A 25,239-nucleotide genomic window follows, 5' to 3' on the forward strand; every position below is an offset into this window, starting at 1 on the left:
GAGCCACTGTGCCTGAACTGGCCCCCCCTTCAGCAACAGGTGATGTTCAGCAGCAAAGGCATATTCCTAGACAGCAACGATATTGAGGGGTGTGCATCCCAAACAAAATAAAAATTGCTTTGTGAACAGAAAACAAAAAAAATGCACTCCTCACACAAGAGAGAAAGATGAAGGGATCCGACAGGTATGTGAAGGAACACCTGATAAAGAGAAATGCTGACATTGCCAGACGCTTTCTGAGAAAATGGAACAACATCGACGTGGACGGCAAACCGAAAGGTGTTCATAAAACTGAGCGGGGCACCGGAGGAGGAAAAAGTGCTGGTCACCAGGGACACTGCAGAAATGGAGAGAGCAGCACACCAAGGTGATGAAACAAATGAACATCACTCAATTAAAATTATTTGAACTCAGATCAGCTCGCTAACGGCATGAAGCGTAAGGACAATACTGTTACAAATGTGAATGGGAACAGGACAGCTTGTAGTGCAGAGCGTGAAAGGTAATGGAAAATTGTAAAGGAGTGGATTGTTTAACAGCAGATAACGAGCCAGATGGATGGATGGATGGATGGATATTTTATTTTTTTTAAATGAGGTAATATCATGTTTCCAGGGTTGATGATAAGATCAAATGTATAAACTCGCAGGTCAGCTGCAGAGCGCTGGAAGGCCTGTATGAAAAGACTGATATATGAATGTTGTTACAACACAGAGGAGTGTTACATCTATCTCTGATGCCTCTCTCTGGAGCGCTAAAAAACAAGGCGTTTTTGTGTCAGTCTCTGAGCCTGTCTTCTGATTGGCTGACTGTTTTCTGACTGACGCACGGCCGGACCAACCACAGGTAACGGACTGTAGCCTAGTAATGTATCTTTGTCAAATCTGTACTAAAATGCTCCAGTATTTCAGGAAAAATGAACTTGAGCCAGCTCTAGGTCTCTAATGTTACTATCGTTGGGAAGGCTGCGTAATGATACGTTGACCCTCTGACATCCAGTGATTGTGCAGCATTTTCTCAACATTTTTCTGTCTTGTAGCTGCTAGCTCAGTGATGGAAAGACCACCTGGTATTCTGATGTTAATAATGTTAAAACAACATGTAAACAATGGACAGTGGGTCCGGTTGGGCCATACGCACCTGAGGGCGGTGACTGTATAGTTGTGACATCACAAAATAACAGAAGTCCTGACAGCTTGTTTTAATGGTCAGTTTCTGCATATGAGCTGAGTGTATTTCCCTGTGGATTGAGTGTTTTGATATTTTCAGTATTTATATAGAACCTACGTCTGCTTTATGATTAAAGAATACACAAAGAATCCATGAGTGCATTTAGAGATGAATTACTAACACAAAAATATAAAAGAGTGTATGAATAAGAAGATAATGACAAAGTCTAGGAAGCATTTCTAAAGATTTTCAAATCATAACATGACAAAAACTATGCATTAAATACAGATCAGCTATGAATCAAAAAAGGGATATCAAAAAAAAAGTATATGTATTGAGATTTCATAAAGTATAGACGTATAGAGACAGAGAATAGTTATATAAAATAATTAGAAAATAAGTTAACTAATATCAGAGGTGAGAGTAAGTCACATGTGCAAGTCTCAAGTCCTCAAATTTGACCTTAGTCAAGTCATGTGACTCAAGTCCCCCACCTCTGACAAATATTAGATAGATAGATACTTTATTTGTCCCCTAGGGGAAATTCATGTGTCAATTAGTTCATTGTTAGTTAATAATAAATAAACAGGAGGATATGCAAGAAGGAATATTATAATAAAATATTACAGAATAACAAAAACAACATTAAGGTCAAGATGAACATTAAGTTAATTGATTAAAGAAAATGGATAGGACCAGATAAGTATTTTTATTTTATTTTTGACCATTTATTGTCTGGTCTGTCCACTGATTTCTTGTCATAGATTTTTTTTCTATTGTTTCTATGGATTTTTTGATCCATTCTTTGCCCTGAGTCCATCGTGATACAACTGTAACAGCTATACATCCAGTCCCAGTCTACAGCTTCCATCCTCTGTGAAAGGACAAGCTGCAGTCTCTGTCAGGCCTACAGGAAATTATTATTTGATTCTCCAAAGACATATTTTGGTGTAATATTTCTTCAGTACTTCCCTCACACACCCTCTGTCACTTCCCCTATAGTCTCATGTCTTACTTTGTTTCTCTCTTCATCTATCCCAGATGGGCTGTAACACCAACTAAGTTGTCAGGCAACACTGACAGTTATAAAGGTAAAGCTTTTAGCTGCTGACAGTGTTTTGACTTACAGTAGATGGGGCCTGTCCACTCTCACCTCCATCTTAAATGCTGTCAGGAAACAGCAGCTTGCCAACTGCACAAACACTCCAGTCCTGCTGTCTGAGAGACTGTCGACTGTGAGACTGACCAATGGACTGTTTTACAGAAGCAGCTCGGGGGGGGGAGTAAACAAGTTTGAAAGGTCTGGAGTCCTGGGACCAACTGGACACCAAAATTGTTCTCTGTCGATGAAGGGGGTCACATATCATCTGTCGTACAGACTGGACTTGAAGTTCTCGAAACAGTACGGACTCAGTCGCTACAAAAACACTTCGCCTGTGCTCTGGTTGGTTGCTGCTGCATTGCAGTTCAATTTAGTTTTTGCCAGCCGAGAGGTCAGCAAGGTGTACACAGGACATTACCTTGGAAGACAGACTCATTCCACAGTCTGCAGCGCTGTTTGACTTGCAGGGCAACATGAGCGCACAGGGGCGGCATTAACACAGGGAATGGACAATTATTATTTACAGATATGGCTTTTGAAGGCCGATAGAGGGAAGTTGAAAAGAAAAGATTAATCATATAAATGATTAATTCGCTCCATCTGAGCATAATGTGACAGTTTCTAAAAGTGTGTAATAATCACAAGATTTACATCTATGATGCCATTAAAATAAAGATAAAAAAAAATAGGAAGGAAACTTCAGCCAGAAATCACCTTCTCCCTGTACAGTCAAGCTGCTGCTTTATTTTAGATTTTAGTGAAAGTACAACAAAATAGCCCTAACATTTTATCACTTTATTTTCCACAAAGAAACATCTTTAAAATTGCGACAACAGCATTAACTTCAGTGAATCAAACAGACACAATTGGGAGTTGATGAGAGAAATAGAGTTAAAAATAAAAAGCAAAAAATAAAATCAGATATGTTGTGACTTCTTTTTTTTTTTTTTTTTTTTTTTCCTTAAAATGCACTTGTGGTAGTAATGCTCACACACACCTTCACGATATTTCAGTCAGTGTCACACAAGTCTCATTTCCAGCTCCTAATGTTTGGTTTGAGCCATTATTCACCTAATCCCTTTTCAGCATGACTGCACATACAAGTTCTCCTCTCAAATATGGCAACGGGAAGGGACTTCAGACTGTGCAGCCGGACAATTAGTCTTCGTGTCCGCTCAGAAACACTGTCTTTGAAAACAACAGGCCTCATCCACAGGCGTCCTGCTCCAACACCATTCTCCTCACACGCACTTCACTCTCCTCGCTTCACTGCTGCACCGTCCTCTTATTAGAGCCGTTTCAGGAAGCTCACTCCTCTTTAATACCCAGGACTAGACGGCACTTCCACTATCCCAGCTTCCTCGTGTCCGGAGAGTTAGTCCAATTTGCCCATCATTTCAAAACCACACAAATATGTAAACAGCTTAGAAAATATGCACACAGGCAACAAAAAAAGAGGAAAAATCCAAAGCATTTCTTTTCACAGCGCAGTGTTTCTTTTTTCCTCACTCCTCTGCAGTGCAAAAAATGAAAATATGAGGAAAAAACAACAACAAAAAACAATAAATAGACTTCCTCTGTTATATATTTCTGTGTTTGTATATATACATATATATATTTATAATAATGGGTCTCTACATGAGCACACAGCTCTTGGCTCGGTCCTTCCTCATGGCCGGGGCCTGGTCCATTTGCTCAGTCCGACCTGGCAGGGGTGGCAGGGGGAGCTGTGAAACTCGCTTCAGGCCCCTGCGGGAACTGCTGCGTTTTAACTGCGGCTTGTGCGGCCGCCGCACCGACGCCAGCGTGGTGATGTGGAACACATCTCGAACGCTGTTCTCTGAAACCTTGGAGGTGCACTCCACGTAGGCCACCGCCCCCATCTGTCGAGCTATCGTGCTGCCCTGCAACACAAAGACAGGTGAAGCAGAAGAGATCACTTTACCTGTGTGGCGTTTTTCAGAAACAGAAGCTACAAAGTGCTTTACAGGAAAAATTAAAGTGGAAGGGGAGACTACATGTAACGTTTTATCAGCTGTGCCGCAAAAACATCGTCTTGTGTAACTTTCTGACATCTTCACAAAGCACTGTTCTTGCATTTTGTATTCTGCCTCTTTTCTAATAGAACTCCAGACAATGACACAACATTGTCTTATATCTTGTATGCTTGTATCCTCAGGCTTTTAGCATTTAACTTAGACATGAGTTTACTTCACATCAAGGTGCTGTGTGAGCGCTTCACAGAGGAACAGAAAGTGTTCAATATGCACACCATCCTTCACTGTGCCTTGGCTTGAGCAGGCACTACATCTCAAACAGTGGAAGACTAAATGTCCACGAAAAGAGGCAGCGGTCCTGAGACAAACGGTAGACTGAATGTCAATGATCTAAACATGTCTAGAGACAAATGAAGCTCCTCCATCTCAGGCATGAATAATGCAGACACTCCAACTCCTCAGTCTGCGGTAACAGAGCAGCACCGGGCAAGTGTTGACATGGTCTATGCAGCTATTTAGAGAGAAGAGACTAAACTGCTCCAGCGCCGGAGCTTACCCCTGAGTGATGTTACAATATACCCACTTAATTGAGACTGTAAATTGTTTGCTTGAGATCAAATCAGAGACAAATTTAATTTTAGAAATCCCTTGGCCCTTTCTCTTCACGACAGTACAGTATGGCCTCATCTACGGTGGCCCTGAGATTGAGACGCACTGCAGCTTAGGAAAACACATGCAAATAGACAAAACACGAGCAACTTCAGAAAATATCTTCAACGGTTTGACAACACAAGCCCTGCAAATACAAAACAACCAAATACAGGAACATGCTGCAGGTAGAGCACATTCGACAATGGAAGTGTTTCCAGGGGAAACTAAAAGGCGATGAAGCTGGCTGGGACACACTTGTTGTTCAATTGTTTGTGACTTAAAAGCAGAACGAGTGCTCATGGATGCATGATAATGTATCCATGCGAGTGCATCCCAGCTGGGTTCATCACTTATTTGTGTCACCTGGAAACACTTCCGTTGATGTCTGTGGTACTTGCAGCACATTTTTGCTTATTGGTTGTGTTGTATTCAAATCGATGATGTTTTCTGCCTGTGTTTTGTCTGTTTTGGTGTATTTTCTTAAGCTGCAGTGCAATGAGCTCTCAGGGCCGCCATACTCATCTCTCATTTCATGATCACACCAAAAAAAAAAGAAAACACAAGTTCAGGCAGGATCAGCACGTGCAACGTTTCGTAACAGACGACCCATGACCCTCAACTCCCACGCTCTCCGACACCGAGCGAGCTTTTCATCCCCCGTGGACGAGGTTTGATTGTTATCATGGCTGTGCACAGAGCCACATATAAGAAGCAGTGAGGTCCTCGATAGGTGGAACGACAGATTTAGATTCACTGCCAGTGGCGGGGGGGTGGTGAGGGTGGTGGTGGTGGGGGGGAGCGGGGACCTGACCAAGGTGTAGAGATTGTCGTGACAAGAGGAAAAGCTCGGGCAGATTAGTGCGGGAACGTCTGGAGTTCACCCAGTGGTCACTCTCGCCGGAAACTCCTCGGCTGTGTTGGAATTCAATTTAAGATCAACAACAGGATAACGACGCAGGCTATTGGATTAGAGCACCAGAATGTTTAATGTGCGCAGCTTTGGCATCTGCTGTGTGACACACATTTTCTGGGCATGTTAGAGGCACAAACAGTAGCTGCCCCAGACGAAAACAGTGACTGAGAAGGAGCAAAACAATAGTGTAATGTAAGCCTGGCCACAAATGGTCCCCAGTTATTTCACATTAGCTGTGTGATTTGACCCTCCATCTTTTGTTTATATATCTTATTTACATGTCTGTTTTTCAGTGGTTGATTTTTCATATTCAGCCCTCGGCAAGCTCTGAGAGCAGCAGTATAAAAAAAAAAAGGCTCTTTTGTTCTGAGGGCTTTTGTGTGGTGGTGAAAAAGCCCCTCCACCTTTTGTACGTCCAACACGGGGAGAGCACGAAATGAACACGCTGAAAGCTGATTAAAATTCACAGATTTACACAACAGTTTATCAACCCCTCCCTCTTCTCCCCATCCCCTTGGCTTAGAGGTCATGGTGGCATGTGATAAAAGGGCTCACTCATTCATCAATGTCCGTATTTCTATTCATCCTGCATTTTGAAAACCCCCTAAATCTGCACAAACATTTCATTTCAGGGAAAAATTGTGTCCCTAGACATAAACTCCACTAACCAGCCGCGCCTCCTGTATGGCCCTCGCCATACGCAACCTTACTTTGCTCGTCAGCAAATTTGCGTCAAAATGCCAACCCCAGCTACATGTCCCGAGGGGTTTCATACAGCTCTTATTCTGCAGTGGTTGATTGTGTCGCACGAGCCTCCTCTCACACTCGCTTCCTACGGGACCCCCCCAACCAGAGAGGCAATGCCGCTGCTGATCCAAGATGGAAAAATCACATATTATCGCTGGATTGCTTTCTAATTTATTTTCTGCATCCGTTGTTGTTTTCAAATCTGTCTTTCTTCCCAGGGCACCTTCCAAGTCCCTCTCCCATTACTTATCCCACCCCCACCCCCACCCCCACCCCCCCCACCCCCTCTCTCCTCAGATATCTATCATGTGCAAGTTCTCACCTGTTCATGAGTGACAGGGATGAGCCGCTGCTTGGAGAGTTCCCTCAGGGTGTTGACGTCCGTCCTCATGTCCAGTTTACAGCCCACCAGCACCACTTTGGCGTTGGGACAAAACTCTTGTGTCTCCCCTTGCCACTGTGGAGACATGAATCAGCAAGAAAGATACAGTCATACATCAGTGACTATGCCAAATATGAGAGTTTTGGGGAGATTAATGCTCAATGATAAAAGACATTTGTTCTCCTAAGGGGTCATCAGTATTCTTTAGATGAAATGAGTAGATGAGGTTAATTTCTCTATATTTCATTCCAATGTAAACTGAATATGTTTCCGTTTTTTAACTGGTGATTGGGCAAAACAACAAGCATCAATCTCAGAGTCTGCAGTTCCTAGAATGACCACTTGTGTCTGGCTCCAACAGTGAGTCAATCCCTGTACACTCCCATGTTGAAATGTCCAACTTTACAGCAGAAATAAACAGCCTGGTAAAAAGAAGTTTTGGTCTCTATAGCTTATTTCCTCCTTCATGACAACTGTACAGGGGTGAGTGTTTATATAACTCACCTGTTTAAATATAATTAAGGTTTAAAGTTATGCATAATTGAGGGCATGGTGGCTTTGAGTGACAGGTGGGTGCCGTCACAGTTGGCTAGTCGCTAGCTGTCTGTTCGGCGTCACTTCAGCTAATTCAAGTCAGCCAGCAAATGAATTAGCCTTGGGTTAGCCTTTGAGCGAGATGCCCAGACACCCAGCTGTGCTAACAATGCTGCCGGGAGCGTGTGCTTGCCACAGTTATTGAACCGACATCATGCACCGAAGTCTCGGCTCCACACACATTTTTGGGTTAACCGAGAGCAAGGCAGAGTCAGACGCTGCCAAGCTGGAGATGGTGGAGCAGCTTCAAAACTGCTCTTCAGAAGCCTATGGGTGACGTCACAGAGGTTACATCCATCTTTATTTACAGTCTATGGCAAAACAAGCAATTCAAAGACATCACCTTAAGCTCTGGGAAACTGTAATAGACAATAAATAATTAATAACTACAATTAGTTAGTGAAAAAGTTAATGTTTAAACTAATTAAAAGAAATGGTAACCGGTAACTATGGTAAGTTACTGTAGAGCTTGCGATAAAAATTGTCATTATTGATTAATCTTACTCTTCATTATTATCATTATTATTATTATTATTATTATTATTATTATTAAAAACATTGACATCCATTGAATTCTACAGTGCAAGGTGATGTTTCACAATGTCTATCTTGTCTGACTTTGACTCCAGAAGCCAAATATATTGAATCTCTTTTCACACAAGACAAAGAAAAATCCTCACAACTGATGAACTAGAACAAGGGAATGTTTGGCTTCTGAGAATCAAAAGAGTTGACAATCAATTTTGGCTCTAAGTGAAAGCATTGTTATTAAAGACACATCTCATTTTTTCATTATGCACTGTCACTTCTTCACTATACAATGAAACTTTTATTACACATCACAGGAAAATATGACAACTTTATTCACACAGGCTTGGTTCAGGTGTCTGCACGACCTACAGTGTGTTACACTTTCCTCACGCAGCCCCCGTCAACAAATCTATTTCAGGGTCTGGACAGAAAAGGTTGAGCGGTATTCCTTCTAGAATCACCCTGAGATTAAATGTCACTTCTGAGACTCAGATGAACCAACATAGTCTCTCCTCCCCATGACACACAGCAGCCGACAGCCCTGAAATGTTCCACATGCCGTGTGCAGAATGTCAGTCTGTCCATCCGTCTCTCACAATGATTACGGCCTTTGACCTTTCAGGCCCGTCCCTATTCTGCCAATAACATCCAATCAAAAGCTTTGATTGTTTAACCCTCGCTCCTCCCCCAGCTGTCATCCAGAAACCTCAGTGACCTGCTTGTTTCTAGAGGTCAAGAGTCTAATTTGGGATTGTGATTGTGCAACAGGTTTTCCATGTGGCCCTGGGTTTCAAAGACTACCAAGGCGACAGCTACAGGTCAGGGGTCATGGCAACCCCCTGCCGAGGGATTCATGGGAAAACCAAAAGCTTGACGGCAGCTCTGCTTCCCCCTGTTGACAGAGTGCACTGAGGCTTGTGAGATATTTGTGGGTTAAAAAAAAAGGTGTCTCGGGTTAGATCTACAAAGTCTGCAGGAGCATTTTAGCAGCTCCCCTCAGACCACTAAACACGTCAACACGCCAGCCGTGGGAACTGTCTTTGGCCCGCACAGTTCAAAGGCGAGCGCATACACATGGCTTCAAGATGAGAGACCGCTAAAAGGCACAGGCCTGTTTTACATGACACACATGCACGCAAACAAAACCAATTAAGTTGGGTGTCTCTGCAATAGGTATTTCACAGTGTGCGGCACAAAGTCTGCCACTGGCTGTAAAAACACAACCATGACCACAACCTCGCCCAGCCAGGACCACATTGAGCTGCCACTCAATTGCAATTCCAGTAACGCAACATCTGGACCAGAGGCCCACCTTACAGATGTTAACTGCCACCACCATCTACCCAACTCTTCTGCATAATTTAAAATGTTAAATGCCTACAGAAAAGATCATGTCTAGTACTTTTTTCAAAGAGGCTCTGCAACAGCTCTTTGATTTGGCTGGTGTGGCTAATTTGCATATGTGATATTCCTCTCGAAACCCACCCAGCTGCCTCTCCTCATTCTTCAGTCTGACCTTCCATTCCTCAGAGGGACGTGGGTCAAGTATCCATGGACATTTTGATGAGATAAAGGAACAGGAGGCTCCAACCTCTGTGCTGTTTTGTGCTCTATTGTTGAGCCATCAAAGTGTGAGCTGCTGGCACAGATATCTGTGTGGATCCAAGATGCTGATCGGGAAAAAGTGACTTTTTTCCGGTTGGTTCTCCAGGGTCAGAGCAGATATTAAATGCTGATCCAAAATCTTGAGAGAGGAGATGAAATTAAAAAAAACAAACACTGACCTTCTTTATGACGCTGTCCAAAGTCTCTGGGCGGCTGATGTCGAAACAGATGAGTACAGCGTCTGAATCGGGATACGCCAGCGGCCTCACATTGTCGTAATAAGACGAACCTGTGGACACACGATGACATATGGCATAAGGTCATGAAGTCTTCTGAGAAATTCTTGAGTGTGCTTGTTTTTAACCTGATTTAACCCCCTGAGATCCTTCATCTCAAACATATGGCTCTTTCTGTCAAGTAGACACATACTGGAAGGTGATGGAAAGGTCATTAATATATGGATGGCCCATTAATGCAGGAGCAGTGACATGCACTTCAACATGCTGCAGCTTGAATGCGCCTGTTTGTGCTCTGCAGATGCAAATGAGTCAGTTGTGTGCACATATTTGAGTATCTTTGGCCTTCCACACAGCTGTGGCCTCCCTTTATCACAGTGCTTCATGAGGAATGTCGAGGGGTTACTCAGAGTAAGTACACACACACACACACACTCAGAAGTGAATTATAGTGGGTTGAGGACCGATGGACCTGTGCACACGATCCATAATCAACCTGAAATGACGGCGACTGCCAGCACAAAGGCCAAACTAAAGGTTGAAGCCCTTAATTCTCTCGACTCATCCCCCTCCCTTCTCTCTTTCAAATGCTGCCTGTTTTAAAAAAAAATTTTCCCCCCACTCTTGCTTTTCATTCCTATACCTTGATCAAATTTGAAGGCAGAGTGGCGCCTCCGTACTTTCACAAGCCGCTCGGTTACACGGCTCCTGCTCTCTTGCAGCTCTCATTAGGAGGCTTGTAAAAATATCTGGGGCTCTCTGGGAAATGTGGCATTGGCTGAGGGCATCCTCCCTCCTGCCTCCCCGGGATGCCGGCACGGACCTGAACTCCTTTTGATAGCAGCAGCACCCTGACTGCATAAATTTAGTGTCATGAAAACTCACAAGTTTGGTGACAGATCACCACATTTTACATTTGCAATTGCTAAATATGTACATAAATCTGTGAGTTACATTTTTTTAGACGGATGCTGCAGACTCCCCTATATAAAACAAATCCAATATTACATTTAATCCCTTAAGATCACACAGAATGATTATAATAATTACAGATAATCTTTGTAGTTTCTTTTACTGTGCTTCATACCAGACCTGACACAACAGGCAGTCGGCCCGTTAAAGCTCTGTGTGCCTTTTGTTTAGCAAGGTAAGTGGAGTCTGCACAATGGTGGTACAGCCTGTTTTAGCATCACTATGTTCTCTTTGTTTATGATGGAATGAGACTATGACAATAGCTGCACACGGCCCACAGCCTTTAGCATTCAGCAGGCTGTCCTATGTTGACCTGCTCCCCATCCGCTCAGAACAATGCTGCATGCCGCCTGTCATCGTATCACAGGCTGTGTATTAAAGATTAATGCTTTTTGTGCCTCCACATGAGCGAAACACTCTTGTTTACATTCAGTGTCTCATCAAAATGCACTTTACCATCCAGGGCTAACAAATATCCTGAATGCCTACACTACCTTATACCAATTTCTTATACCAAAGTTTTGAAATATGCATGAACTTGCAGACTTCTTCTGTCATCCTGCTGTTGTGGCATTGATACCAACGTGCATCAGTAGAATTGTGTCTAGGTCTATTGTCCCCTTGCATCAAATTGTGATCGTACTGTTTTTTTTCCATTGTCTGAGCAGCAGGTCCTTCTGTAATGAGTGGTTATGGGGAAAGGTGTTTCTGGGCCTTTGCGCATCACATGACCGTCAATTTTCGCCTGTAACAAACAGCGCAAAATTGCTGCAACGCCTGTCAGTGTCCCTGAGGGCTTGGTGCATGCGCATCCTTGTGCATCTGGACGTAGAACTCAAAAATAATACAGGAACCCACTGATCAAACTGTTACTCTCTAGCATCTCTAGTGGCCAAGAACTATAATGGTGGCACCTTTAAACTTTGCAAAAGCATAAAGGTAGTTTTGCAAAATCTTTGATACAAATATTTTTGACAATATTGTTGTTAAATATATATATAATACAATTATATTTCAATGTAATACAAAAGAGGGATGTTTATAGTCCTTTCTTCATCTTATTGATACTAGATCGCAACAGTCAAAAAACCCGCTAAGACCCGGTAACATCAGGCTTTTCTTGGCAAAGGAAAAGGGTTCATTCATTCACACCCGGGTCAAACGACTCTGCAGTAGACACGGGTGTTTATTGGCCCCTGCTCTGATCGCCATTGATGTAATCACAACACCCACGTGAACCTGGTAACGTTCACCCCTTTTCCTGCTGTAACGTCTTTCAGATCACAAACACACCTGTCAGCTGTCCAGCATTGTGTTGTTAAACCAGAAACACAGCGGCTGCACCTTCCTCTGAGAGTGAGCTGCAGCCCTGAAATAAGTTTTAAAAAAAAAGATCACTGATCGAAGCGTCTCACACGGAGGCTGAGACACTTTTACAGGCGCATCAACCCGGGGATGAGACGTGACAGATCTGTTTTAGCAGTTTGCACAGCAGCTAGCAGCTCACTCTCTCTCCACTGCGTCTGTGTGTGTGCTCTGTAAATGCATGTGATGACATCGCTACTTGCAGTTGTGTGTGTAAGGTCCAAAAAGAAAGGCAAACTCGACTGGCAGTAAAAAGGGGTCAATCGGCTTTAATTAGCGAGTTTACCCGCGTTCAAAAAACCTGCTTATACCCACTACTTTTGGTTTAAAAAGGGAATAAGATGTATTAGTGTGAAAGAAGGACTAACACTCACTCACTCACTCACACACACACACACACACACACACACACACACACACACACACACACACACACACACACACACACACACACACACACACACACACACACACACACACACACACACACCCCCACACTCCCAAAAAGGCCCATTTGCACGGATGCCAAATCCAACAGTCAGCAAAGCCCACTCTGTACGACAGCGAGCTCTGATTGGTAGTGGTCACACATGAGGTGCTGTAGCTGCTGAAGTTGGTCTTTAGTATGTATCACAGTGCAGCAGACCTGTACCGAGGTTAGAGCTGAAGAAGAACAGAGCACGTGGGGGTGTAAAGGGGACAGAGAAGATTTAATGACTTTGATGCTGGAGCGAGGGCAAGGTGCAGAAGCATGTGATGATGAGAGAAGCGACCGGGGAATTAACACAGAATCCAGATGAAGGGGGAAGAGATGTCGGATGAAGGAAAGTTGAGACAATGGTGCTTGTTTGATTTAAGAAGTAATTAGTGGCTTGAATGAGGCCGTTGGGATCAATTTGTCAATCCCAAAGATCATAATGATTGACAGGTCGAGGTCACAACAGGCCTCGTCACAGCACAGCAATGCAGATCTCCTCTGCCGTGAGCGACATGGACGCTACCTCAGCACTTTTACAAAGTCAGGAGAAAAAAAAGTCCACGAGGGAAAAGAGAGGAGAGAAAGTGCTGCAAGCAGGCACAAATAAAAGCCAATCACCATAACAATCAAGAACATGAGGAGGAGGACAAGAAGGGGAAAAGTTTTCTCCTGACTGTAAAATATATCACCTCGATGCCTGAAATGCTCTCGCCCCCTTACCGGCAAAGAGACACGACTAGAGATAAAAGAGGATGTATCTGTGGAGGAGTGGAGGAGGGGGGGTGTTTAGGTAGGTAATGAAAGCCCTGCACTCGGCAGGACAGATCAAATAAAGAGGTATGAGAGCTCAGGCTTGGCTACTGGTCGAGCAAGCCTGTGCCCATTCACTGTGAGGTGGAACAAAAGGTCAATTGAATTTCAGACAGAGGCAGGATGAGATGGATGGGGCAGGAGGGTGAGGGAGGGGAGCATGGCCTGGCAGGAACCACTAAAAACCATCACGCCTGGCAAGGAGCGGGACCCCGCCACGCCGTGCCAAGGACAGGCATAAAACACCCCTCACAAAACCTCCCGGAGCATTAGCATTAGCCTGATTTAGCGCCGGCAATCTCTCATGGTGAAAAGGGAAGAATTCTGCCTTTATTTCCACGGGGCTAATTAGCACTAAGCCGTGCTGCAGCACCATGCAGGAGTCTACGCCAAGCAGAGGTGACAGAGGTGGGAGCAGAGCGCTCCTCGCCAGCCGTCAGTTGAGCTTCCTCAAAGGCCAGAAATATCCCAGCGGATGTCGAGGCGGACAGAAACTTAGTGGAGCGCTAATGTACAGTAATAGGGCTTGAGGGTTTGTGGTATGACTTAATTTATGCCTCCCGTCCCCTGACACATCAGCTCCCCCGTAGGGACTATCTGTCTGAAACATGACAGCTCTCTATCCGCTCATTCAAAGCCTCGTCTGTGTTTCCGTTTTTACAAACAATGAAATAAAGTGAACAATAAAACACAAATGGTGCAGTCTGACGGAGAAGATTCTTCAGGAAACCTGTGAAATTGAGTGTGCATCAGCATCTAACAAAGCCTCCCAGACTTCAGTGCACTAATCTGTACCATCGCAGCAGGAATTTTCTTTTTCTCTCTCTGTTTGTTGCATGTTCATTGCAGACGCAGCTAAAAAGCAAACCATTATGAGTGAGGGAGAAAGAATTGTCTTTGCCTCGAGGCTCTCCGACTTGTGCATGCACATATGGCAGGGGGTCGATAGCAACTAACAGCCTCATTAGGCCATATAGACACTCATGCACACAAACAAAGGCAGGGTATAAGGAAAAAAACACCCTCTTAAATGTCACCAAATTACCAAATAAACGTAAACAGTTAGCGTGATTGAGTTAGCCACAAACTTAGAAACACATTTAACACCACATACACTGAGTCTTTCTTTCTTCTCCTGCAGCTGTTTTCCTGTTGAAATCCACCTTCAAAGCAAGGGCAAAACATTTCAAGTTGGCGTGGCCGAGTATCGTAGCAACCTGGAGGGATGCAAATGGCTTCATTGTGAGGCCCTGAAAGGAAGTAAGGAGGAAGAGAGCAGGAGAGCGAGGGGATCGTGGACGCTAATGACTCCGGTGTACTGACGATTAGAGGTGTCTAAAAGGAGAAAAGGAGCGGGATCGGTGCTCCATCTTTTAAGAGGTTCAGCAGACTTTTCATTGCTGAAGGTCGGGCCTGTGTTGTCAACTTTTATGGCTTCTCCTCGATCAGGGTTCTGTTCAAACAGAGATAAACAGAGACTGCTGCCAAGACACCCTTTGAGAGGGAGGTGGAGTAACTTTGACCCAGTGCACCACTCTGCTGTACAAGACGGAATGTGTTTTACTTTGTGAAAACTGCACAAAAACTCTCTTTCACAGTCCCACATCCAGAATCCAATACTGTCAACAACACATGGAGCCACTGACCTGATTCCCAAAACAGAAATTTTATAACTTAACAGTTGTACATATACCGCAATTGGGGACTTTAAAGTTCCACTCAAGACATGTTTTAACTACGTAAAAATCCTCTGCTATGATTAATATTTTGTTTAACATGATTTTCCCACATAAAAAGGGGGAAAAAAAGGAAAACTTGGGCTGGAATCACATCTACTGTTACTTCCTCATTGAGAAATCTGGCATGGTGCCCCACCCATCACTACCGCTGCTTGTGTTAGGTTGACGGGTGAGAGAGCAGAGATTATCAAGATGATTAGGAAACATCAGAGAGACTCAGCCACATGTTTGAGCCTCAGTCAGACCCAGACTCAGGAGTTTTTTCAGGAGTTTGTTGTGAATACAACCATGCTATGCTGAAATAAGAAGACGTGGGGCGTCGTGTAGCGTAGTGGTCTAAGCAGGCGCCCCATGTGTAGAGGCTACAGTCCTCGCTGCAGTTGGCCCCGGTTTGAATCCCGCATCGGACGGCCTTTCGCTGCATGTCATTCCCCCTCTCTCTGCCTCCCCGTTTCCTGTCTCTCTCCACTATACTATCAAATAAAGGCATAAAAAGCCCAAAAAATATACTTAAAAAAAAAAAAGAAATAAGAAGATGTGTCAGAATGATTAGCATAGTTAATTCTTTATGTTGTTGTTAGCTTGTAACTGGCAGTGGCTGACACAGTGTTAGCGGTTGTGCTAATGCTAACTCTTGCTCTCTACACTGACAAGGTTTCAGTGACTGGTGAAGGAGCAGAGCGTATCCAGATAGTTAGTGTTAGAGGAAACATATAAAAAACTTGGACATGTCACCAAGGTTAAAACTTGATTTTCATCGGAGGGGCTCTTTAAAAAAAACTCCTATCAGCTGGTTATCAAGACCTACACATTGAAAAGGACCATATCATTGCGTTTTAAGTTTTTGCTCCAAACCATGTGTTTCAAATGCAAGCTCTACAGTTTTAGAGTACTGGATAATAATAATACTTTTCATTGCGTTCGAAGCAGCCATTTGTTTCCATTCATTTCCGCATGATAAGAAAAACCAATTAGCAGACTCTTGAAACTTGTTTGAGTTGTGTAATCCATCACAGTGAAGATAAAGCATGAATTAATTTTGGTCAGTATTACATTGTCATTGCTTGCTATTGCAGTGTAACTGCAGATTGATTTGCAATACCTCATTATAATAATGTGACAAATATTAATGCAGACTTGAGCCTCACTGTGATGGATTGCACAGCTCAGTGTGGGATCCAACGTTTTTGAAGCTTGACACATACCAGGGATTAAAAGTCAGAATATCTTGGCCACTGCTGCTTCAATTTTGATCATTCTTTTTTAAATCTGCTTTGTGCAAGTCCTACTACTAAATCATTGAAGTGCCCCTTTAATCAGTAAAAAAAAATAAAAAAAAACCACTGGTGCAGTACTTTAAATTTTGGAAGCTACCTCTCTAACTTGTTAGCTAGTCATAGTGGGCCAGATAGGGAGGTAAAATCATGCAAGTCTATTAGATCTGGCACTCAATTTCCTATTTATTACAGCATCATTGTAAACACAAGCAAACAGTCTGGAGTGTCTCAAACACAAATATATTTATCCTGATATGTGGAACACCACAGGGGACCGTATCATTTTTCTAAAAAGACAGTGGGAAATATAAGAGTACTTGATAACACAAAGACGCTCTAGGCTTTTAGAGTTCCACATCCATCTTCCTCAAAAGGTGAACCGATAAGTATTTTTGAGATTGACTATTTTTAATAATTTTTTGGTTTCTTCTGAGTGAAATCTAGAAAATAAATGTGTCCAATATCCAGGGTTCCTCCTGGTCTTCCAAAATGGACATCAATTACATAAGGTCCAATGACATATGGTTGCAATTGAAACTTTAAGATTACACCATCACATGTTGGCCAGATTAAATGCCATATATATATGCCATTTACACTCAACACATGCCACAGCCTCATATAAGGAGCTTTAGGCAGCGAATCTGATAAAAAAAAAAATCAGCTCAATCCAAACCATTAAAAAGCCTGTAATGAAGCAGGTTCAGCTGGCCTGCACTCTAGAGTGGGGTTTATACCTTTGGTTGCTCAGTCTGACATATAGGTTATACAAGTGTATATACCATCCACACACACACACACACACACACACACACACACACACACACACACAGATAAAGCTGTTGATCTGTAATAGAGATGGTTGTGTCAAGTTTTCAAAGGCATTAGCACGCAGCCGGGACAGTGGAGGTGACACTGGGTTAAATGGCCATTAACCTTCCATGTCTGCAGCTTTCACACAAGGGATATTGATCAAAGCCCCTGCACTTTCCCTCTGGAAGGAAGTACAGCCTTTGAAGGGCGTCGAGCACAATTCCAAGGATCTGCCCTGAGCCCCACTGCCAAAGAGTTAAATCCTGCGTCTGTCGTCCGATCGCAGGTTGAAATGCGGGGGGGGGGGGCCATGGCACTGACAGCACAGGCAGGGGACAGAACCAGCATTACTGTCTGTCTCCTGCTACACCCCAGGGGGATGGAGATGGAGCAGTGTGTCCGCTTTCAGTTCCTCCTCACCCCCAGCCTCTCTTTCATAATCACACATACTGACACACTCACTCTCATTCCAGCAGAGAAATAGCTATGCATTCCATCTCCTGTTGTTTGATCTCTCTGTATGTCTAAGGCTCTGGTTCATGCTGCGCTTTTGCTTTTAAAGCTCACTATGCTCCTTTTGTCACGCACTTCCTCTGTCAATCTATATCTTCTCTGTCTCACCAATTATCAAGTCTCTGCTCTCATTTTCCCCTTGTTTAAGAAATGACCTCGGATTTGCTGTGGCCGTCTACAGTTAGTGGCAAACCTAACAGTCCATTCCATGGACATGTTCATGTGTTTAGATGTTATAGTACAAACACCGCCCGGCGTTTGTTTGTGCGAGGAAGTCGAGAAGCTGTGAACGACTGCTGCCTGCGTACAGGGAGGACATGCACAACTTGTTTTTATCTGTTTCTGTGTTTCCTCAAGCTCTGCGCCTGTCACACCAGAACCGTTGGGTCTCCTCAAAGCAGCAGCAGCCTGTTTGGTCAAGATCCACCAAATAACACAGTTAAAGATCACACACACACACACACACACACACACACACACACACACACACACACACACACACACACACACACACTAGAGCTAGTTAAAGAACACCAGATGCTGACTTGAGGATTATTTGTTCTTTGCACAACCTCTTTCACCGCTCAAACCAATCAGCGTAGGATCCCAGCTGCTTCCGATATCTCCAACACAGACTGCAAGTCTTTTTGATTTATTTGTTTTTGTCTGGTTGCTCAACATGAACATGTAAAAACTGAGGGATCTCACAGGGGGAAGAGTTTTTTTTTTTTTTTTTAAAGAGAAAAGGAGTCTAGTTGGAATATCCAGTTTCACTCCTCAAAAGCTGATGTGTTGATAAGCTTAGACAAAGGCCTTCAGGACCCCACCTGTCCGGCCCTGTGCACGGAGGAGCCGCTCCTTTTTAAAGGGACGTCCAGATCGCACATTCAAAATGTTAGTTTTTTTTCTGACCAAAGTAAAGCATCATATTTGGCTTGCGTGTGCACAGTGTACCTAGATAACCATATACCTAAACTTCAGGGTTATGCGTAGACTTTTATATGATTGTCGCATCTTCCAAACTATTCTGATAAGGCATAAGGACATTAGCACTGCGTGACAAAATGCAATTTATTTCAATGAGGCCACTGCGCCAATGCGAAGGGCTCAGGTGAAAAACTGCAGCGTCACCCAACAAAAAATACTTGTACTTGGCTACTCAACTTCAGATCGCAATCCAGTATCATCCAACAAAGTGCTGCGCTGGGCAAGCAAATACAAGCAAGCACACACCGGATTCAACCTAGGTGCACACGTTGCTGTCTGCCGCCATGTCACTCCTGAAGCTACCACCAGGCGGCACCAAAATAAGTAATCATATGCATAGTTGCTTTAATCAGCTCTTAATTAGGCAAACTCTTTAACAGATGGTGTGAAAACCGTTTGGCTAAAACTGTAGTGGTGGTTGTTTCTCTGAGCCAGCAGCTTGTTAACAGCGCCTCCATCTGGCAAGGATTAAAAAAATAAAAAAAAACTCAAGCTGCTTTGAGTATTTCAGTTGTTTCACAGCACCGTCTCTGAGACCTCGCCAAACAGTTTGAGGTTTACTGCCGACGTTAAACACACCCACTCTGATTCTTTGACCAACTAGTGGTGATTGCCATGCCACAATGAATTCTGCTCTGAAAATCTCCCAGCCCTCAGACTCCCATCACCTCACATGCACAATTCACATTTTTTTTTATCTCTTTATATTCCTTTTCACATGTAAAACAGCACAGATCACATCGTTTCCACTCCTGCACATCTTTCATTCTCATTCTATCTCCTTTCGAAACTTGTACCCCCGCTCGAAGATTTTTATTAAAACTTGTAATAGCACTGACTGCAGCTCCTCTGTCCACCGTGTCTGTCTGATATGAAAGAAGTGAGTGAGAAGTGAGAATATACATGCGCTAGCTACACAGGCATATGAAAGAAAAACGGATTTGAAAAAGGACAGCTTCTCCTCCTACAATTCCACGTCCTCCAGTGTATAACCATCCAAACACATCCCTATCATGATGCTACAGTATCTACCCCCCCAGGGAGCCACCAGGGAGACATGGCACTACTTCAAGTGCAATTTCACTTCCACAAAAGCAGCAGCAGCGAGAAAGGGAGCACACAAGATCTTGTTTATAAATAAAGTCATCCATAAATGATGAGATCTGTCGAGTGTGTGTGTGTGTGTGTGTGTGTGTGTGTGTGTGTGTGAGTTGCAGGTGGAGGAGAGGGAGGGGGAGAGGGTGAAAGATGGAGGTGAAAGATGGCCTCTCTCTCTGTATCCCCTTTCGCTCAGACGGGCTGCAGACGGATGCTGCTTTTTTCTTTTCTCCACCGTGGAGGTGGGGGGCCAGAGGGACCGAGCGCTGTAGCTTTGGGAGCAGCAGAACGAGTCAGTGTGGCTGTTTGAAGTGGGCTGATCAAAGCTGGCAACGCATCGGGTTCTGTTGAACTCAGCAGAGGGAGCTGACCGGGAGAAAACACACAGAGCCACAGTTCCCTGGGTGGGTTTCCTGTCCGCCTGGGTGACCGAGGCGTTCACTGCTGCTGCTGCTGAATAGGAACAAATGTCGTGTGTAGAGTCAGGGTGGATGAATTTGTGTCTCTTCTCTTTTTAGAATCAATTTTCCAAACACATGAACAGCGCCAGGGTAACTTAATGCTTTACTGTAATTATATTACAGCTCCCAGTAACACAATAGATTCTTTTGTAGTAATGATTACATTACTGTTACTGGCCGGCTGAAAACTGTGTCCCCGAAGTGAATTCAAATTGAATTAAAGACCTGCATCAAGTATAATGACGGATCGCCACATTCATTGTTTTCAAAGTTGTGTGTTTACTCATTTAGAATGAAGAAGAATAAATTTGCTTCTAATTGAATACCTATAAGGGAAAATGATTTTTGCCCCTTCTCATTGGACGATGAGTATTTGTGCACAAGTAATATAAATTAAGCACAAAATTTGAAGTAAAAGTATTTATATGGAATTTCACAGAGCAGGTAAAACAAAGCACATACTGTATATACAGACATAAAGGATAAAAAAAGGAGAATAAATAGAAGCCTGAATAAGTAGGTCTTGCGCTGTTTTTAAGGGTGTCTGCAGAGCTCAAATCCAATGGGAGAGAGCTCCAAAGTTTAAGAGCTCACAACCTGAAAAGTGAAGTCTCCTTTAGTTTTAAAACCTCATTCTAGGAGCAACCAGCAAACCCTGATCAGAAGCGTAACACAGACCTGCAGTGGATCTCTAATGCAAGCTGGAGCCTGACCAGCTCTGTAGTTGATCACAAGGACTTTGAATTGGATTCGGAATTTGATGGGGAAGTGCGATTAGAAACGGTGTCACATGAGACCTTTTGGCTTGTGACTTTAAATTTACTCGTAGCATGAAAGAGAACATCACTGTAAAACGTCCAGGTCAGAGCTGTCTAAGCAGTCAACCAGAAAATATGCCAGTATCAAACTGCTGGGTGTTGGCGCTGAGCATTTATTCTTTATAAATCAAAAAGATTGAATTTCAAATAAGAAGCTTCTCAGTTCAGGCTGTCAAGTCCATTTTCCCTGGAAGTAACTCCATTTAGGATCAATAACTTCCCACTGTGTCAATGGATTCCTTTGCATCCTGTCATAGATCATGTTACTTCAGGTCAGCGAAGAGAAGGGCTCAACAATTAAAGCAGATCCCTCCATCTCCTCGTACAATAGACAAAAGCGCTGCATTAAACCCCTTACAGCTCTGTTTTATATTGCCATGTGTATATGTAGATGAGAGTGTAGCACGTAACAAGAGGGCTGCAGTGGTTTAAAAGTGTGACACAGTTGGCTGCTTCCCCAAGGACCGGGCTGGGTCAGGTCCCAAGGGTGCCCCTGACAAACCTTACTTACAACACAAAGCCTCAGAGGGTGGGGTGGTGGGTGGGTGGGTGGGGGTCGGAAAGGTACAGATGTACACTTCTCCTTCTGTCCCCGTTCCCAGATTTCAATCAAGTGAACACTTGCTGCTCTTATAACATGTTCTAAAAGCCTCCTGTGCTTTACCCACTTCAACCCCTCACTCAGTCTCTTTGCCTATTGGTCAAGGCAGCTGCTGCGCTTTCCAGCCTCATTGTGTCGAGGCTCCCACCCCAGCGCCCCTCAGCAGCCCCCCATTACGCCTCTGATCATCTCAGAAACAATAGGAGGGGTCGAAGGGTCAGAGCTGTTGGAATCCCCATTCATCACACACATGCCAACACACGTATACATGCACTCACATGCATTATATGCACATTTTTCTATTGTATCAGGCTCTCTGTCACTCTACAATGCATTTTAACTACGGGCAGCCCAAGTTAAAGTTATATACGTAACTTTTCCACATTAAAATGTGTAAATATTACTGGAACTATGTTATATATGTTTTTGAGTTGTGTATTGACATTATCGCAAATGTTTCTAGCACTTTTCAAACCAAACGAAATCTGTGATTTTCTTAATCATGGTAGCAGTACATTTCATTTGGCCGTCTCTCTGACGTCATATCCCCTATGCTCATGTGTTGGTTTTTTGGTTACCTGCCAGAAGCTCAAAATTGACTCCAGTTTTAAGCCACATTTCTAAGATACACTTTTTACACCTTGGCCCCACCTATATATTTTAACCAGATGAAGGATTTTAGTCATCAGACGTCTGGATCTTCAGTTATCAGAGAGAAAAGTCAGGCAAATATTTGGTTATATTTTCTGCAAAAAGTCTATGTCACGCATGGTTAGTTTAAGGACCACTGGAAAGTTGAAAGTCCGATGATTCTTTCTGTTTCTACAGCATCTGGTTGTGTTAAATAGTGAATTTTGGACAATTTTTTTTTTTTTATTATTGTTTTTCAAGCCCACCTGCAGGGTTTGGTTTATTCTGTGTTTTTACCAGTTATAAACACTGGGTCTCTTTGTAGTGTAGAGGAGGAGACCTCTGCAGATAATACGGCTACTGATAAAAAGCTCCTGAACGACTGATAGTTGAAGGAATCCAAACCGTAAAAAAGCTTACGGCAATGTTGGTGAAGACAACAACTCCCATGATCCCACGCTATTTCATGAGGTCACCAAACGCCGTCTTTCATTATTGTTTTGATTTAGAGACCCATAGCAGCAGAAGTGACATACTGTGAGTTTAAGTCAATTAAGCAGCTACAATCAATATTTTTCTAATAACAATGTATCAAATGACAATGTGTAAGGGGTCACACAGTGAACTTATTTACATAAAATAGTGAAAGCTGGACAAAAAATATATCTACAGTATATACATGTATATATACCTCCTGGATTTAAGTTAAGTTACGCATAATGTGAATGTACTATGATTAACACACATGCTCACTTCTGAATGTGCACATTTAATGTTGTCGTATGTTTCTGGCCTTCTGTGATTTAGTTCATGTTGTTTATTCCAATTAGTTTCACTTGTTCTATGTGATGTCTTTGTATTTTAAATTATATTTTCAAGAATGAATCACAGCTACAATCAGTTTAAAAAGTTAACAGTGGCGCGAAATAGACGGATGGCTATCGAATGAATGTTAACCAGATTGAAGAAAAAAAAAATCAGATAGTGGTAACAATGTCAGTATTGTGCCTCCCTGCCATTAATATTAGCGTATTCTCATTTCTGTCGCCTTTTATGCTTGCCAACAAAACATTTCAAATCTTCATTTTATCCTTTTATTCTCTGTCAGTCATTATAAGCTAAATTCTCCCTGTTAGCAGCGCGGCATGGCAGAGCTTAAGACAAGGCTTGTAATCTGAGTCAGAGCGAGCTCATCAAAAGCCTTAAGTGCTCTTTTTTCCTCACAACGTACCAGAAGACTTCTTTTAATTCTGTCCGGCGAACGTTCAGTCCCTAATAACTTATCACTTTGATTATTCCAATGGGCACATTTACTAAGTAAAAGCCATATACAGCCTATCTGCAGTGCGCAGTGCTGTTCAGCAGCGGACATGCTATTTAAGAAGATTATACACTTTTGCCGAGTGCTCAGCATTAAGCTGACAGTGCATGAGAGGCCGTGATGTGGTGAAGGAATGTGTGGTGGCTCCCGGCTCGGGCTGTGGCCGCATTTATGAGTTCCTCTGATAGAGAAAAGAGATCGCAAAGAGTGGGGAGCTGTATCCACTGAGGTCTCCCAGGAGAGCTTGATTTATTGTTCATGGGCAGGTGGACATGTGGGCTGCTCACAACATTTTGTATCCATGTGAAAACGGGGCAGAACAGGGGTTACACGCCTGTGTGGTGCATGTGGCAGGCTGCACTTCTGTGTGTGAGTATAGGTGTCTGTGTGTGCCTCACAGTGTCACTGAGGAGAGCAGATTTTCTGTGGTAATTACAGCCTGTGTGTTCCTGTCAGTGCGACTGGCTGGCTTTCATGCAGCACTTCTGCCCACCCCCTGCTTTGCAAGGCCCCTGACTGCTGGTGACCTCAACACTGCGCTCCAGCAGACACCTTGACTAATGGTTTATCAGAGATGGAAAGGAAAGAGGGGAGGATAAATAAGTAGCACAGGGAACAACACACCTCCAGAGAAGTTACATTATGCTCTCCTGCTTTTATTCCTCTGTTCCAGCTTCCTTCGTTTCCTCTCTTATAGCTGCTGCGACATATGGGCAGCCGTTTCCTCTTCAGCTTGTTGACCCTTTGTGTAATATTCTGAGACTATGATTCACGGCGAGCTGAGCTTCAGGGATGGACCACAGCTGCTTGCCTGCTCAAGAACCAAGACATCCAGCCCTGCAGTGAGGACTGCCGGCTCTCCTCTAGAGTTTCCATAATGTCACACAAACCCACTCAGGGAGTCAGGGTGCAATCAAGTGCAGCGCTGTGCACGAGGACATCATTATTCAAGAAGTTTCGAGCAGGAGACCATTTGCAAAGAGGAAAAGAGGAGGAGGGAAATGCTTGGAGCACAGGGGGGATTTGTTCTTGTAATGTCAAAATGATTATAGTTATTTATAATAGGACGTATGCATGCACCTGTGTTTCTGCAGGTGCCATTTCAGTTTAATGCACGTGCGACAATGCAGCATTCATGTTTGTTTAGCTGTAAAATACATTTTTGTACTTGTGTAATAGACAACCAAGACACTTAAAGCTCTTAACAACGCCTGGTGGCTGTTAAAGTAAAGAAAACTGTCACAACATTTACATTATAATTTCTCATTTATTTCTCATTTAGACTTGAAATGCATTTATTTGCATCTGTTAGTTAGAGAGTAATTGCATCAATTGGATAATTTTTCTGTGATCTGTTCAAAATCCTAGACGTGTATGATCTAAAACACATTGACACACAAAGGCTGCTCATCCACTTCACCACGTGCA

General features: G+C 43.4%; 1 protein-coding gene and 1 long non-coding RNA gene across 2 annotated transcripts in view; one reads left to right on the forward strand and one right to left on the reverse strand.

Annotated features, from left to right (window-relative positions):
- Positions 1–25,239, forward strand: part of LOC130185655 (uncharacterized) — a 61,320-nt gene that overhangs the window by 34,321 nt on the left and 1,760 nt on the right. The gene's annotated exons all lie outside the window — the stretch shown is intronic.
- Positions 3,053–25,239, reverse strand: part of rnd2 (Rho family GTPase 2) — a 29,011-nt gene continuing 6,824 nt past the window's right edge. Inside the window, exons 3-5 of the mRNA XM_056402238.1 lie at positions 9,872–9,981; positions 6,903–7,037; positions 3,053–4,176 (exon numbers count right to left, since the gene is read on the reverse strand). Of these exons, the coding sequence (XP_056258213.1) occupies positions 3,907–4,176; positions 6,903–7,037; positions 9,872–9,981 (515 nt within the window). The 3' untranslated portion in view covers positions 3,053–3,906. The remainder of the gene's footprint in view (positions 4,177–6,902; positions 7,038–9,871; positions 9,982–25,239) is intronic.

This window comes from Seriola aureovittata, chromosome 17 (assembly GCF_021018895.1).
Source record: "Seriola aureovittata isolate HTS-2021-v1 ecotype China chromosome 17, ASM2101889v1, whole genome shotgun sequence".
NCBI lineage: Eukaryota > Metazoa > Chordata > Actinopteri > Carangiformes > Carangidae > Seriola > Seriola aureovittata.